General features: G+C 34.4%; 1 protein-coding gene across 1 annotated transcript; it reads right to left on the reverse strand.

Moving 5' to 3' along the window:
- Positions 1-11,938: 11,938 nt before the first annotated feature.
- On the reverse strand, positions 11,939-15,755 carry LOC141685774 (uncharacterized). The gene is made up of 4 exons (XM_074490858.1): positions 15,629-15,755; positions 14,299-14,379; positions 13,537-13,830; positions 11,939-12,927 (listed from the first exon to the last, which is right to left on the reverse strand). The coding sequence occupies exons 1-4, from the start codon at positions 15,753-15,755 to the stop codon at positions 11,939-11,941; spliced, it is 1,491 nt and encodes a 496-aa protein (XP_074346959.1).
- Between the last annotated feature and the right edge of the window lie 516 nt (positions 15,756-16,271).

The following is a 16,271-nucleotide window of genomic DNA, read 5'->3' on the forward strand; positions in this document are numbered from 1 at the left end:
TGTCATTCTTTAGCATATTGATTTTATTGACCTTTCTTTTATGTTTTGTAGCTGCATGAAAAAACTTGATGTTGCCGTCTCCGTCTCTTAACCAGAGTTATTTTCACCTTTGACGCTAGAAAATTTCTTGCTCACTGTTTAGATCCATCAGATTTTTGGCACTGTCTTGATACAATTTTACCAAATGGGCATATTTCCTTCCATTCAGCACTGTATAATCTTCTTCAGTTGTTTAACCTGTGATTTAAAACTCACTATTATTTCTTTGCCCCATCTTTCCAATAACTACGAGGCGAAACTGACTTTTTCTGTCAAAGATTTTCCTTGATTCAATAACCATGACTCATGTACTATCTTTCCATACATAGGGCCCCTTAGCCACGCATTCTCGAACCTAGACTTATTTACTTTTACTGAATAAGAACATGAAAAAGGCTTCAATAGGATTAGACTATGATCAGAGGTCGATTATCTTCAAATTAATCAGCTTAGCATCTACAAACTAGTTCATAAATCTATGAGAAACCAGCGCTCTATCTAGTCTAATCTCTGTCCAAGCTTCTGTGCCGTAGCCTCTTTCTCACGTATACATATAACCTTCAAGCTCTAAATCATGTACTTCGCAATCGTCTATGAATTTTTGAAAACCTTGAATGAGCAAGGACGGGTAAGGACGTCCTCCTCTTTTTTCTTCTTGCTTAACCACATTATTCATATCACCTATAAGAACCCACAGTGAGGACATTTGGTTGTGTAATATGCAAATCAACTCTCATGTCTTCTTCTTCTTAGCTCGATCAGGCTCACCATAAATACTCGTCAGCCTATATTTATTCCAATATTTCGTATCAATCACCAGATATATGTGATTTTTATTGTAAGACATTAACGTGATCTCATGTTTATTCCTCCATGAGAGAGCTATTCCTCCACCATGCCCTCTAGAATTGACTGTAAAGCTCCCTCAAAACCTACTAACTTTTTTACTTTTTCAACCCTTTCCTCTTTACACAAAATCTCGTTGAGAAAAACAAAGTATGGGCTTTTTTGGAGTATGGACTCCTTAAGGAATTGTAAAACCCATAAGGTCACAAGCCCATGGAAATTCCAAATTAAGATACACATGATGTTTAGCGAAAACCACTTATGAGGCTCTCTATCTTTACGTTTTCTGGATCTTCGATAATTATTTGACTGTCTTGAGTTTCTTGCTCCATAGTGAACACATCATCAACATCTAGGCCCATGTCCAACTCTGTGTTTTTGTTTATATCGTCTGCAAGGCCCAATCCATCATCAGCCCGTCTTTTTATTTTCTATTATGTCACACCTATTTTAATGAGATTTGACTAAGTATTTTCTATTCTGATATCCTTATCTTTTGAAATGACTGTTTTCACGTCCAGTTCTCTCTCCTTGTTTGTTACACCTCCTTTATTTTTTCCATGCATATCTAATCCCTGATTTTGTGGCATATTATTCATCTTTCTGCTACCGTTACAAGCCTCCTCGGTTGGTGTATTCCGGCTATCACTGTTGTCGTCTCTCATCCACTTAGCACCAATTAACTTTGTTTGTCATCTTAAAGGTGCTAGTATCCATGTATCGTACGACTTACTGTTCAGGAATATGAAACAGAATGTAAGAACATTTTCATATTTGAAGTTGATATGATACTCCGGTCTTTTATACTTTCACATGCCTCTTCAATGGTTTTTCCAGATCTATTGTGACTTAAACTCTTAAAAACTCTCTCCATACCCTAGTGAAATTACTAGCACATGACTCAACGAACGTTCCAATATAGTTTTCAACCTCCTTAACCACTCTTTTCAGTCATGAAGCCTGCACGTAACTCATGTATCTGCACCCAAAGATCCATTGTAGTAAGTCTGACTGCAGGGGGTATCTCTTTCTTTCATTCTTTTAATAAATAGAGCTTTGCGATAAAAAAACCATTGACTGCCTTCAATTACTCTCTTGATGTCCATTTCGTGATAAAACTGGAACAAAAATAAATTAACATCCACATTGTTTTATGAACAATCCCTTATATGGTCATCATAAAACTGCCATTGTTTGCGTCATTGATAGAAATCAATAACTCCCTCTACCAAAAATCGACCAATCAAGCATAATTTTACATTGAACTCGTGATCCGCTACCAGATCTTGTACTCCTGGTTCAACATCAGAAGCCAATCCCTCATCCTCCTCATCCTCCAGTGTTATTTTGTTCATAGCCTAAATAATATTACTTATTGAATCCATGATAAAAACAAAATCACAAAAATCTAAAGACAAGAGATGATATTAACAAAGAACAAAACTTAATGACAAGGACATACTTCAAATCATATCTTGATATGCATTAAGACAAACTAACCATATCAGACAAGACATGTATATGTTCATTTCAAAGATCTAATAATTATCTTTTATAAGGGTAACAAATTTAAGAGACTTGACCAAATTTTACTACGCCATCATCATGTATATTAAAAGACCCAAGTATGTAACAAAAAAATCATAATTATCTCAAAATATTGTTGGAGAGACAAATTGATTTCATAATATATTATTGATGACTAGAAATGTAAAACGACCAAGTATGAAACATAATAAAAAAGAAATGAAAAATTCATTTTGAATTTATTATATATTATTCTTTGGACAAACTTGGTGCATATTTGGATAACCATTTCACATAACTTATACAGTCCGAAAGTGTATCTGAACTAGGCTTGCCAACGGGTAAGATTTGGATCAGATTTAATCAAATTCATATCCATAACCATTAAAATTTGTAAGATCGGAATCATATTGTATCTTTTTCGGATTTAATAACATAATCCATCCATATTCGTTAGAATTTCCGATTATCGGATCGATTCTCTAAATCCATTTAAATTATTTGAGATCATAATATTAATTTAACATAGTTTAATAATAAAAAAGCTAAATTATAGTCAAATATGTTGTGAAAATTAAAAATATTAGGAAATAGGTAAAAAAATATCGGGTTTAAAATAATTATGAAATGAACATATAGAAGTTTAATAATGTAATTTGACAAATATATGAGAATTACTAGGGTATTGTATCAAAATATCGAGTTTTGAACTTCAAATACCCTTAATATCCAAACGAGAGGAAATCCGCCTAAAATTTTCACGGTGTACGCATCTGAGAGATGCAAATTCAATTTTATTTTAAAACTTAACAAAATACATGCATGCTTGACATGTGTGTTCATTTTTTACTTTATTTGATTGTGCATCTTATGATGCGTATTTTCTTAAGTTAAAAAAGAACACGCGTGTGTGCTTTATAAAATTCGAAAAAAATGAATACGCATCTTCCCGATGTGTTTATAGCTCGTATTTTGATCACTGTTCAACGTATTTAGGTATTTTGAATAGTTCAAAATTTTTTTTAGGTATTTTGGTCAATATTTTTATTATTTAATTATATATGTCATTTTCATAAAATGAATTAAAGAAATTTTGTGAATTACAATTAAAAAACTATGTAGGGAAATAATTCCCGACACACGTGTTCGCTCGCTGATATAATGGTGTGTACAAGAAATTATAATATGATGAAATAATAATTTGTGTGAAAATATAACAAAATAATTTTAAAGAATGAGAACATTGATACATATAAAGTACAGTAAATTTAATTATTATATTTAAATTATATACATATATAAAATTTATAAATATATAATTTATGTAATTCAGATCAAATTTTTATGGTATCATATGAGTGAAAATCTATATTCACTTCTTAATAGATCGTACTTGTATCAGATCGAATTATTATCGAATCAGTTTATTTTTATAAAATTCATATCCATTTTTCAATGTTACAAAAAACCCAAATCGGATCCAAGCGGTGAGGTCACCTTCTAACTCTTATGTGCTAAAGCGGACGCTTAAGCGGTTTTAAAAGCGTACCATTAATCGAATTATAAATAAATAAATATGTATATATTAAAAATATTATATATTTTTTGTATAAAGAGAAAACATCCATGTATTATAATACATCAACAAAACAATCATTCACAAAGTCATAATCAAGTTAAAAAATACAAGTAACATTTAAAAATATTATATTACACCTCTTTTTTTTCTTTTTCTAAATAATTTTAATCCCTCATTTAATTGGTCAAAAATCGCTTAAATGGTCAAAATCCGCTTAATTCGGCTTACACCCGTTTTCAAACCTGAAACCCGATAAGAACCCAACATGTAAAAGTACGAATTAGGATTTGGTTTCTAACTTTTGGGTCGGGTTCCGATTGGATAAAAATTTACTTGGAAAAATCGGATAATTTTCGGATTGATTCGAAATATCCGAACCCGACCTGTTTATGTAAATAAATAATATATATATATATATGTATAATATAAGTATATATATGTCTAATAACATTTTATAAGATATTGTAACATTGTGTTTTGTTACATTTCTATTTTCTACGTTAATTAGGCATAACATATATTTTTGTAATGTTACAAATTAAAATTTGTTAATTTAATTTATATTGGCTAATCTGAATTTCAGGTCATTTCGAGTCAAATAGGTCAGTTTCAGGTAACTCGGGTATTCATTAGGTAGGGTTTGTGTCACAATTTTTGAACCAGTTTCCGGTCTGGTCAGGTTCATGTCAGACTAAAAAAAATCATGTTCATCTAACTCGATACGAACCCGACCCATAACCCGGAATTGTCACCGCTACTCGCCGCCTAATTTATTATGTTATTGATTATTTAAAATATAACAGGTTCATTTATTATATATGAATATTGAAATATAGTTTATGAATTAGTTTTGATAATTACTTTTATCAATAAATCATAATTTATCAAACACTTATTTTCTATAAGTAAAATTATTCAAATATATAAATAAATTTAAAATTTGTTTATTTAAAATTTTCAATGATAGTTATTTATCTTTTAGTTTTAATTTTGTTTAATCTAGTTTTAATCGTATAATTTTATTTTTACCTGAGATCATTATACCATCCAAATTAAATCAATCTAATTATATTTAATTTATTTTTTTAGTCAATAACACTAGTATAATTTTACTTTTGTCGAGATGAATATAGTACATTTTATAATTTTATTCCATGGTTATTATCCTTGTTTATAATTTTTTTTTATTTTATATTAATGTATTAAAATTCTTAATTCATGTAATTTATAAATTCACATTTTAATTTTAGTTTAAAAACTATAATTTATAAATTATGATTTACCAAACACATTATCAATTTTTAAGCAACTCTTACGAAAAATTATCCAAATATCTAAATAACTTATAAGTTATGATGTTCATATAACTTATATAACGCTTTTTAACTTTAACTTATAAGTTAATTTTTTATAAAATACTTAGGTTATATTTGACAATTAGTTGTAGGTATTAATTGTAGCAATTTAAAATAATTGTTTTGACTAGGTGATTGAGATAAGTATTTTGGTAAACTGATTGAATTTAGCAGTTTCGATTAAAACTATTTGGTAAATAGCTGTTTTAATTAATTTTTGTATTATCTACTTGAAAAAACTCCTTCAAGTAGTTTATCAAAATAAGTTTTTCTAAATAAAAACTATTTCAAAATTTTAATTACTAACTATTAATATTAGAGATTTTATTTAATTAGAACACCGATTTAATTCAAAAAAAAACTCTTTTCATCCCAAAAAAACCAACTTGAAAGGACCAAGTAAAATCTGATCCCTTAGAAAAAAAATGGTGCTATAAGGAAAATGGGATTGGGCCCTAGATTTAAAGGCAGCGGATGTCTTTTTCCCACACGGACAACTGAGCATAAAAAAGTCTACTCTCGGAATTAAAGAGCTTCCCTACCCCTTTCCCAGTTCTTTTTGTAATCTAGTAGTTAAATCTTCCGCCAGGCTGCAGGTTCGTCAAACTGTGGGCCCCATGCTAATATCCTATAACTCTAGAGCCTAGTACGTGGGTACAAGTAGTACTCTTACTCTCGGTCCTCTTATCACAATCCCACGCATTGTCAGGATAAGGTTATGTTTGTACTTTGGTTTAAATTATTAGTATTTGTTTTTTTCTAGATTTATAGTAATTGTAGCTTTCAAATTATTGAAGATTTGAGTATAAAGTTCATGCGATAGTCGGGGCGTGTTTTTTTACGAAGAATTAAATCAATAATAAACAATTATACAGTATCTAAAATAATCGAGTTAAATAAATATAAAATAGAGCAGATCGTTGAGAAATTTGCTCTTCTTAAAAATATAATCAAATAATTGTAAGAGTGAACATGTATAAATTTACATACTTCGTCTCATTCATTTTGAGCTATTGACAATAAATATAATTTAATAACAACTATTATTACTAAATTAAAATTTTGAATTCCGCATTTCTAAAATTAAGGCCATTAAATCGCACCAAAATTCATCAATCTCTCCATGAAAAGAATAAACAAACCTAAATAAATTGAAAACACTAAAGTTAAGAATAGCTTTAAAAAGACATAAATCTTTGCGGGTAAGAAATCATTGAGGTACTCTTCTGGTGGTGTCTTTGTACACATTTCTTGAAATCAGTTTACGATACCAAATACCTAAGTTAGTACTTACTGTGGTATGATATTCCTTCCGTCCAAACGAGATGTATATGTGTATTTTTTTTACATATTTTGAGATTTTTATAAAATATTTTAATAATTTTTTTTTATTTTTTTGAATAAAAATTTAAATATAAAATTTTTATTCAAAAAAAATTGAAAAAAATATTATGAGAATATACTTTAAACGAGTATTGAAAAACATGCCAAAAAGTTATGTATAAAATTTAATGGGACAGAGAAAGACTATTATTTTACCCAAGGGCACACAATAGTCACTAACTCACATATAAATGAGCTCTTCTTATTGGTGATTGAATAATAAATGTTAATGGCCCCCTGCATTCACATCAATTCCATCAATAAAAAGAGCTCATTTTTATTAGAGTTAATGACTAATGTGTGCCCTTGTGCACACATTAGAAAGACCGTTTCTTGAAATCAGTTTGACACACCAAATACCTAAGTTATTAGAGTTACTCTTACGATTATTTTCTCAATTGGGATTTTTTTTTAGTATTGAAGATTTTGAAAATTAAATTGAAGTTATCCTTGAATATAAGCGTGTGTCACCATAATCGAGTAGGAATGGTGTTAAACAAGTAGAATATTTAAACCGAGTCGAGTCTACGGTTAACTGAACCATACTTTTTTTAAATATCTAAGAAAACATTTTCCAACCTAAAATTGAACTGAGAAACATAATGGTTCTTAAAGTATTATTAATTTAATTTAGTCTATAAATGAGACAATTCTATAGACACTATACGTTTAGAGAATCTAATAATGACTATATTACAGAATGAGCATAATATGGAGAGAGTAGCCAATAGGCGATGCACAATTGATGAACAAGTACAAGCGTGGACTTTAACAAAATTGATACTACGAGTAATATATTAATTTTTGTCCCCAAGGGAAAAAAATGAAAGCCGCAGAAGTTGCGATACTGATTCTGTTTGACAGTGCAAACAATTAACAGCCCCACTAACGAAGAAAGCTGGAGGGGAACATATTCATATTCTCTTTGTAAAGTGGGAATGGAAGTGGAGAGAAGAACTAGGAATTAGAATAACATGTATGTATGTGATGTTGGAATGAAAATTAAATTACCACTTTCTATGCACTAAATGCAAGTTGGATGATTGTAATTCATTCTCACTGATTATAAGTATTTGGGAATAAGCATCTACCCCCTTTCTACTATTCGATCCAGAGCTGTCAGACCATCTTTCATCTGAGTCAGGGTGAAGAAGTCCTCAAGTGTTATAGTTCCCAGTACACCAGTTAGGATTTACTGAATTTGAAGGAACCCTTGTAATGAGCCACTATAGCCTCTTTCATTTAAATCAAAAGTAAAAGCTTAACTCAGGGATGCCAGTAAATTCAACTGCAAACACCAAATTATATTTACGTAAGAACTTAGTCTAGATACGGCATCTACCAACAAATAATTCAAATAAAAGATGATTAATGCAAGGACATGCAGATGATTCCAGTAAAATCTATAATTCTTACCGAAAGCTCTACGAGTTTCTGCGACCGAGGTTCTCTGAGACTGCAGCATTGAAACCTTGACAATTCCAACAACTCAGGCCAACAATTCGCAACTAAAAATCTTCACACCAAGATCTAGGTTCGTAAAAAATTGGATTGTTACAGGTAGAAGAGGAACATCTACAATGGCCAGCCACCAATGTGTTCAGCAAAGAGAAACCAGGTAGCAAAATGTCTAATTAGCAAAGAAGAAGGTACGAGTCATTAGACCAAAATCCTTGTCTGATGCAATGTCAAGTATCTCTTTTTCTTGAACTTTCTTCCGCACACCATCCAACATCAAATGACCATGGTAGGTGTCACGGGGTCAGATTTTCAACTCTGAAATTTCTTATCCGTGCGGCCTACTCGATTGCCCCAACGTCCAAGTAGTCAGTCTTTTCGAAAGGTTGTCGCCCAGCAACCCCAGCAATCCAAACACAATAATATAACTATGAAACCCACACATAACCAAGATCCAATCGTGTGTGCAAGTGTGTCTAATTACCAAGCAAATGTAAAGACACAGCAGATTTACGAGCCTGAATGCCCAACCTTTTATTGCCCAACAATATAATGATACAATCCCAACATATGCTTACAGACTTTGCCTACTGCCTAGCATATAGTACAAGTGCAGAATACAATAAGAACTTGTACAGAATTCTACTTAGATTACATTCAGAAATGCCTATCTATATATATAAGAGCCTGGTCCCGGCCCCCAGCAGCCCCAACAGCCACAACAGGCCCAGCAGCCCCAACTGCTGGCAGTTACTAGCAGTTCCAGGATCCAAATGCTTTCAAATTCGAATTTCTCACTAAGTCTTGAGCCCCAACTGCAAGATAATTACCTCAGCATCCCATTAGTGCATATCCCAGCAAATATACACATATATATCACATATATAATCAGCCCCCTTGTGCCACACATGTGCCCACGTTTTGACTAGCCCCTTAGTCATTTTTGGACTCCAAGCTAGCTCCCAGCTCCCTGTTGCCAACACAAAATTTAGCCAATCAAATCCAACTCGAGTCGCCATAGTTCCCAATCTGAGTCCCTATCTGGCGACTAGTCCGTGTCGCCGCCTGGCGCCCAATCAGAGTCGCCACCTGATGACGCTCGGTCTTGATTTCACTTGGCTGCCTAGTGAATCCGAACCCCAAATTCCAATCCAGTCCAAGGGTCTTACAAACCATCCCACACCTCCTGAGTTTAATGTTCTCATCAACTCAGCAACAACTTTGAGAAGTCCGTCTCTCAAAGTAACAAAACCAACGCCCATGAACCAAGGCTGCAATTCCGCCTACGGTTCCTGCCACGACCAAACCCAACCAGCTACCATAAGTTGATCAGATTAACCTCCACAATTTTTCCCCTTTCATCACCAAACCTGATGACCATGTGTAGAAGCCCAGTCGCCCACACATCAGATTCCATTTTGATTTAAGTTCCAGCAGCGCCCCCAACCCTAGGAGACATTGACTTAGGCCCAACCAGAAAATTACCAAGTTCGCTGCCTTGTAGAGATGATTCGCCAACCTGTGATTCAATTTCACAAAACATGTCGCCGATCAAAATCTGAACAGTCCCCAACTTCTTCATTTTCTTTTTACCCTTGTCAATCTGCATAGGAACAACTTTCACAAAACATGGACATGCCTCATCCATGATCAAAATCCCACCTCCATAACACAACATAATAGCGCTACTTGTCATCCTAAAGAAGTCCATACCTAGGATGCAATCAAAATCATCTAAGGCAACAATATGAAACGTAAAGTTACCTTTCCATTCACCAAGAGTCAAGCCAACATTTGAAGTACCCCCAATTTTCTGCACCTCAGCGTTAGCCATCTTAATCTGATTTGAACTTGGCTCCAGCTTTAGCCCAAGCTCTGGAGCACAATCCAATCCAATAAAACTATTTGTAGCACCCGTGTCTACCATAACCATGACTGCCTTCCCATTCACTAAGGCCTTGACATACATAATTCCATCACCCTCCATGGATTTTTCAGTCCTTAGTGCAACCAAACGCATAGGATTCACCCTCACTTGAACCCCATCATTTCCCTCATTATTTTCCTCATTCTCTTCATCAACACGAAGAGCATTTAATCTCTCTTTCTTGGGACATTGTCTTGCAAAATGTGGCCCTTCACATATGAAGCACCCCTTGTCACCAACACCTTGAGACTGCCTATTATCCTTGGCATCACCATTGCCATTTTTCCTGTCATTTTTCTTGTTTCTGTCCTCATCATTGTGATTCTTGCCACTATTTTTACCCCTTTCAGCGTTATGAGAACCAGCCTGCTTGTAGTTAACCAAACTATCAGCAACGGCGATAGCAGTCGGCAAGTCCCTCACAGCTTGTCGCCTTAATTCTGCCTGCGCCCAAGGTTTAAGTCCATCCAAGAAATTGAACAGCTTATCCTCATCCGACATGTTCTCTATATCCAACAACAAAGAACTGAATTCTTTAACATAATCTCGAACATATCCCGTTTGTTTGAGATTCCTTAAACTCTCCCTAGCAAGCCAAGAAGCATTAAGTGACATAAATTGCTCCTTAAGTTCCCTCTTCAATGCCTCAAACGTGGTTATCTCCGGCCTGTCCACACTCGCATCACCATCAGTACGAGTCCACCACCATAATTTTGCATCGTCAACCAAGTACATACTTGTGATTGAAACTTGCTCTACAAAATCGATATGGGCAGCCCTAAAATACTTCTCCATGTCCCATAAGAAATTTTCTAGATCCTTGGCAACTCTCGCCCCATCATAAGGTTTCGGCTCCGGAATTTTCAACTTTGAGTGGCCCTCCCTTCCACTCGATGCACCAGCGATAGCAGCCCGCTTCACCAGCACCAATTCATCACGCAATGCCTGAATTTGGGCATCATAACCCTCCTTCATAACCCTCACAAGATCATCAACTGTGGTCTTGAATTCATCCAGGCCCTCCCTTAGAACCTGAACCTGATTCGCTATAGGAATCTCATCACTTGACAAAGGCACCCCCAAAAAATCTTCAAGTCTAGCCAACCTTTCACCCGTAGAATTTCCACCAGCCATTGTGTTGAATCCACGAATCTATCAACGCAGCTCTGATACCACTTATCACGGGATCAGATTTTCTACTCTGAAATTTCTGATCCGTGCGGCCTACTCGATCGCCCCAACGCCCAAGTAGTCAGCCTTCTCGAGAGGTTGTCGCCCAGCAACCCCAGCAATCCAAACACAACAATATAACTATGAAACCCACGCATAACCAAGATCCAATCGTGTGTGCAAGTGTGTCTAATTACCAAGAAAATGTAAATACACAGCAAATTTACGAGTCTGAATGCCCAACCTTTTATTGCCCAACAATATAAGGATACAATCCCAACATATGCTTACAGACTTTGCATACTGCCTAACATATAGTACAAGTGCATAATACAATAAGAACTTGTACATAATTCCACTTAGATTACATTCAAAAATGCCTATCTATATATATAAGAGCCTATTCTCGGCCCCCAGCAGCCCCAACAGCCCCAACAACCACAACAGGCCCAGCAGCCCCAACTGCTGGAAGTTACTAGCAGTTCCAGGATTCAAATGCTTTCAAATTCGAATTTCCCACCAAGTCTTGAGCCCCAACTGCAAGATAGTTACCTCAGCATCCCACTAGTGCATATCCCAGCAAATATACACATATATATCACATATATAATCAGCCCCCATTGCCACATATATGCCCACGTTTTGACTAGCCCCTTAGTTATTTTTGGACTCCAAGCTAGCTCCCGGCTCCCTGTTGCCCACACAAAATTCAGCCAACCAAATCCAACTCGAGTCGCCATAGTTCCCAATCTGAGTCCCTGTCCGGCGACTAGTCCGTGTCGCCACCTGGCGCCCAATCAGAGTCGCCGCCTGATGACGCTCGGTCCTGATTTCACTTGGCTGCCTAGTGAAACCGAACCCCGAATTCCAATCCAGTCCAAGGGTCTTACAATAGGCTTCCAATGATTGGCTTTGTTTGTCTTTTGATTCTAAACCAGCACCGCCCTCTCTCATTTTTTTGCAACATAAACTTTCCAGATCTACAAGACTACAATCTGCTTCTCTTTTACCATCACAATGGTTCAACTCCGGAAACTCCTTGAGTCCAGATGATGTTTTAACTTCTTCATGATATTCATCATCGTCAAGAACAGGAAGATGAGCCGAATAACCTTGAGCAGGAGGAAGCATACCGATGGAACATGAGTTCCAAGATTTCGCCACCACCCAAACACTCCTACCAACATGTCCATCTGTTGCATTTGCATCAATGTCCTTCACATGCTGCTTCTTAAAACCCTCTAGCTTCTCAGCCACTTTACGAAGATCATACTCCTGCTGGGCGGGGTAGCTTCCAGAACCAACAGAGGGCAAATTTTCATCTTCATCATGCAGAGTCAAATAATTTATTAAAGCTAATTTCTTAAGTTTACTACTTCCTGTCATGTGTGCAATAACCAAGGCTGACTTCATTAGTTGATTGTTTCCAGAAGATAACATTAGACATCTACGTAAATATTCCAGTATTGTTGTATTTGAAAGAACCAGTTCTGTAGATGAACTAGTTTTAACTGCAGACTCTTTGTTCACTACAAGCTTTAATCCTTTACAACTGAAGACCAACCACTCGAACAGATGAGACAACTGTTCAATTTGAGAGACCACTTCAACTGACTTAAAATGTTCTGCTCCTGACAATAACCCTAATTATGTTGGATCAACGCTGAATTGAATACTAGTGAATACAGCCAAAAAATGACAATCAAGTGAGGAAGAAAATGCAGGAGAGAAGAAACTTGATAGAGATTAAAGCCAAAAAACAATTGTTATTTTTTTGAAGCAGGCATATAGATGTGCAGATTACCTTCTATGAAACAAATATTATTGAAGATAATAAAATCAACATAGCATACCAAAATAAGTACGTAGCGTGGACAAATGAGAAATCAACACAAAAAGGGAAACTAAGAATTATCAAACTTATGATTACCGAACATTGAAACAAGGAAACTCCTATTAGATCACTAATTAGTTCAGGGGTCGCGGCCCTGCTTTTTCTCTATCTGGTAAAGGAAACTTACAACTTTTCCAAAAGTTTTTAACAAATGCATTTCACTATAAATACAAATAAAGTAATGAATCAAGCAAGACGAGACAAGCAACCTCCAGTCTCTAGATTACATTCTAGACATTTTTTCACAATTAAATATAACCGATGATATTATATTGTAAATTTAGAACCATTATTAGCCACACAAAACATGTTAAAAACCATAGTGTTAAAAACTTAGTGTGAATGCCACAAAACTTACCAATATCATAATTCCCCGACTCTAAAGTCTCAATCATATCAAGAATTCCTCTGAAAAGGTTCACAAGCAACTCTGGTTCTCTGTCTAATAATTTAACAATGACAGACTTTAAATCATTCAACCCAGTCTGCAAATAGTTAGCAGAGTGGCTAATAGAATTCTTTACCACTATCAAATCTGCAGAATCTGATGCCTTCAACAGCAACTTCAATAGAACAAATACTACTTCTGGGGAGAAGGAAGAGTAAAACCGCGAAAAACTTTTCAACATTCTGCTAATATGCTTCTTAGGACCTAAAGTAAATTTAGTAACAAATGTTAAGTGACCGGCTTAAGTAGTCTACAATTTACCAGTATGCTATAAAGTTTCAAGTTAGCAATTCCACAATAAAATATTGCATATTTATGCTACGTGAACCCAAGTAGGATGTAAAAACAATCTCACATGATTACAATTTTCACTGAATAGGGCTTATTCCAGACAATAATATATAAAATAAGTCTCTGAATGGCTTTCTATTAATTATTATGCATCAATATCTCATTAACCAATTAAAACTTAGGACATGCTTTAGACACTTAACAACAGGTACTGTCCACAAATTATTGCTTAAAAATTATCTGTCCAGTAGAATCTCTCATTCAAATCCAGACCCCAAGTCACGCTTTGGGGGTGGGTACAAATTACAAGAGCAAAGAAAAAAAAGAGCAAGGAAAAACCAAAAATGTAAAAGATAAAGGAAATCAAATATACAATCTTGCCTGCAACCTTGAAAGAAATCTTGCGAGCCTTAAGTGAGAGAATCTTGTTACGTCTAAAAAGGTTTTTAGAATATTTAACACCTACAAATGCAAGGAAATAAATAAATTATACAAAAGTAAAACAAAATAGTTGAGGTACATTCATGGCTTATTGTAAATGCTATTCCCGTGTATATGCTTCTACAAAACCAAACACAAAATAACCGCCAAAAGTTAGATGCACAAGAAAAGTCAAAATCAAACATTAAACAAATACCAACTTACTTGAAAGTCTCTTCACATAATTTTCCTTGGGTTTAAACATCTATTTAGTGTTACTAAGCACTAGCGTCGCAACAGTGTTAAAACTTCAGTTTCGCACTCCTAAAGCACAAGTTTAGCACTCTAAGAGAGCGGACCGGCTAAATAATGAAAACAACTAGCTCCAGTTCAATACCTTTTCCTAAAGAAACCTAGCTCCAAAATGCCTAAAGAAACCTAGCTCCAAAATGCTTATAATATAATAATTTTGTTATTTTTTAATTCATGCATTAAGAACCTAACTGTGTACTGACACCCTTATACCAAAACAAAGCAGACAAATCAAATGGTCCAAAGAGTCAATCAAGACACATAAGCAAAATTTAATATTCATGTTTAAAATGTTGAAACTGAAGAATTGAACCAGATAAAAATGCATCCATCTTTTATCATAAGCTTTTTCTTCAAAATTTATTTTTACCGGGCTACATAATTTTATTTAAGTAGACTGTAGCAATTTGAAAATTTTACCTTGCTTCTCTCTCCCATTATACTTCATCCTATAGAGCTTTACCATCCCCATCCTCATTCATAAATTCAATATTTTCCATACTTTCCCATAAATATAATTATTTCTCATCAGATATTTTCCTTCCTATCTATGGGCAACCTAAAAGTTTCAAAATAATATTCTTCTAAATCGAAGAAACTGTTATGTGTCTTAATACTTGATAAGCTACTAGCTGGTCATGAGAAGTCACATGTATGTGATGAGGCACTACCCGTGATCATTCCTCGTAGAGCCCTCACCACTAATTTTGAGCAATTGAAAGTAAATCTAACCTTGCCATTTAAGCAAGTGTAATAAAAACCTAGAAGCTATAGCAAATCCTGATGTAACATTATGAACTACAAATTTTTACAAACTGATATATCAGCTTGATGGCAAATCAGACTATAATCTTCTAACTAAAGTTAATAAAGCCCTTCTCTTTTTTTTGAAACATAAAGGGTATATTTGGGTTGATGTGGTGTAACAAACAAGGCTACAAAATATTGTACAAACAAATGATTAAGAGAGTATACATACGTTTTTCTTTGTCCATAGAAGAAGTTGGTTGATGAGTTTGCTTCACATCAAATGAGAGAAACAATTCACGCAACACAAACTTAATCTCTTTCTTGACATTATTACTTGGATCACTTGGAATGACCATTGTCTAAGGCTCCCAGTAATAGGACTTCAACCACTCAAGTGCCTGAACACCACATCAACAATGAGCAAATAATACCTGACAGCCTCAATATTTATCTATATTACTCGGACTCTTCATTTTACCTTTGAGTACTCGTGTCGGACACTCGTTACTCGGGCATTGATACTGGGACTTGGACACTTATTTTATGCCAAAAACATGTATATCTTTCAAAATGTTTCCAAAGTCCGATACTCGAAAATGTATCCATGTTGGACAATTCTAGCCGAGTCCGAGTAAAATAGATATTAACAGTTATCAATAATAAGGGAATAAAACTCATCCTCATATATATATATATACATATATTTATATTTATACACACACACATACATACATCCTTAAATAAAACTCCTTTTAATTATGTTACTTTATACTTAATCCTTTCGGTATCTGGTGGATTAATGCATATAATTCACTTCCGTTTCCCATCACTTATAACTTATAAGTAAATGAATTATCAAAAAAATATTTTTG

The sequence above is a fragment of the Apium graveolens genome, chromosome 9, assembly GCF_009905375.1.
Source record: "Apium graveolens cultivar Ventura chromosome 9, ASM990537v1, whole genome shotgun sequence".
NCBI classification, from domain to species: domain Eukaryota; kingdom Viridiplantae; phylum Streptophyta; class Magnoliopsida; order Apiales; family Apiaceae; genus Apium; species Apium graveolens.

What these genes read in the sequence shown, in the direction of transcription:
- LOC141685774 (XM_074490858.1), bottom strand. Translation starts at nt 15,755, where the DNA reads ATGGTCATTCCAAGTGATCCAAGTAATAATGTCAAGAAAGAGATTAAG. An exon ending in TTCTATGGACAAAGAAAAAC is followed by an intron (nt 14,380 to 15,628) that starts GTATGTATACTC and finishes TTGCATTTGTAG; the next exon opens with GTGTTAAATATTCTAAAAAC. An exon ending in GATTTCTTTCAAGGTTGCAG is followed by an intron (nt 13,831 to 14,298) that starts GCAAGATTGTAT and finishes AATTTACTTTAG; the next exon opens with GTCCTAAGAAGCATATTAGC.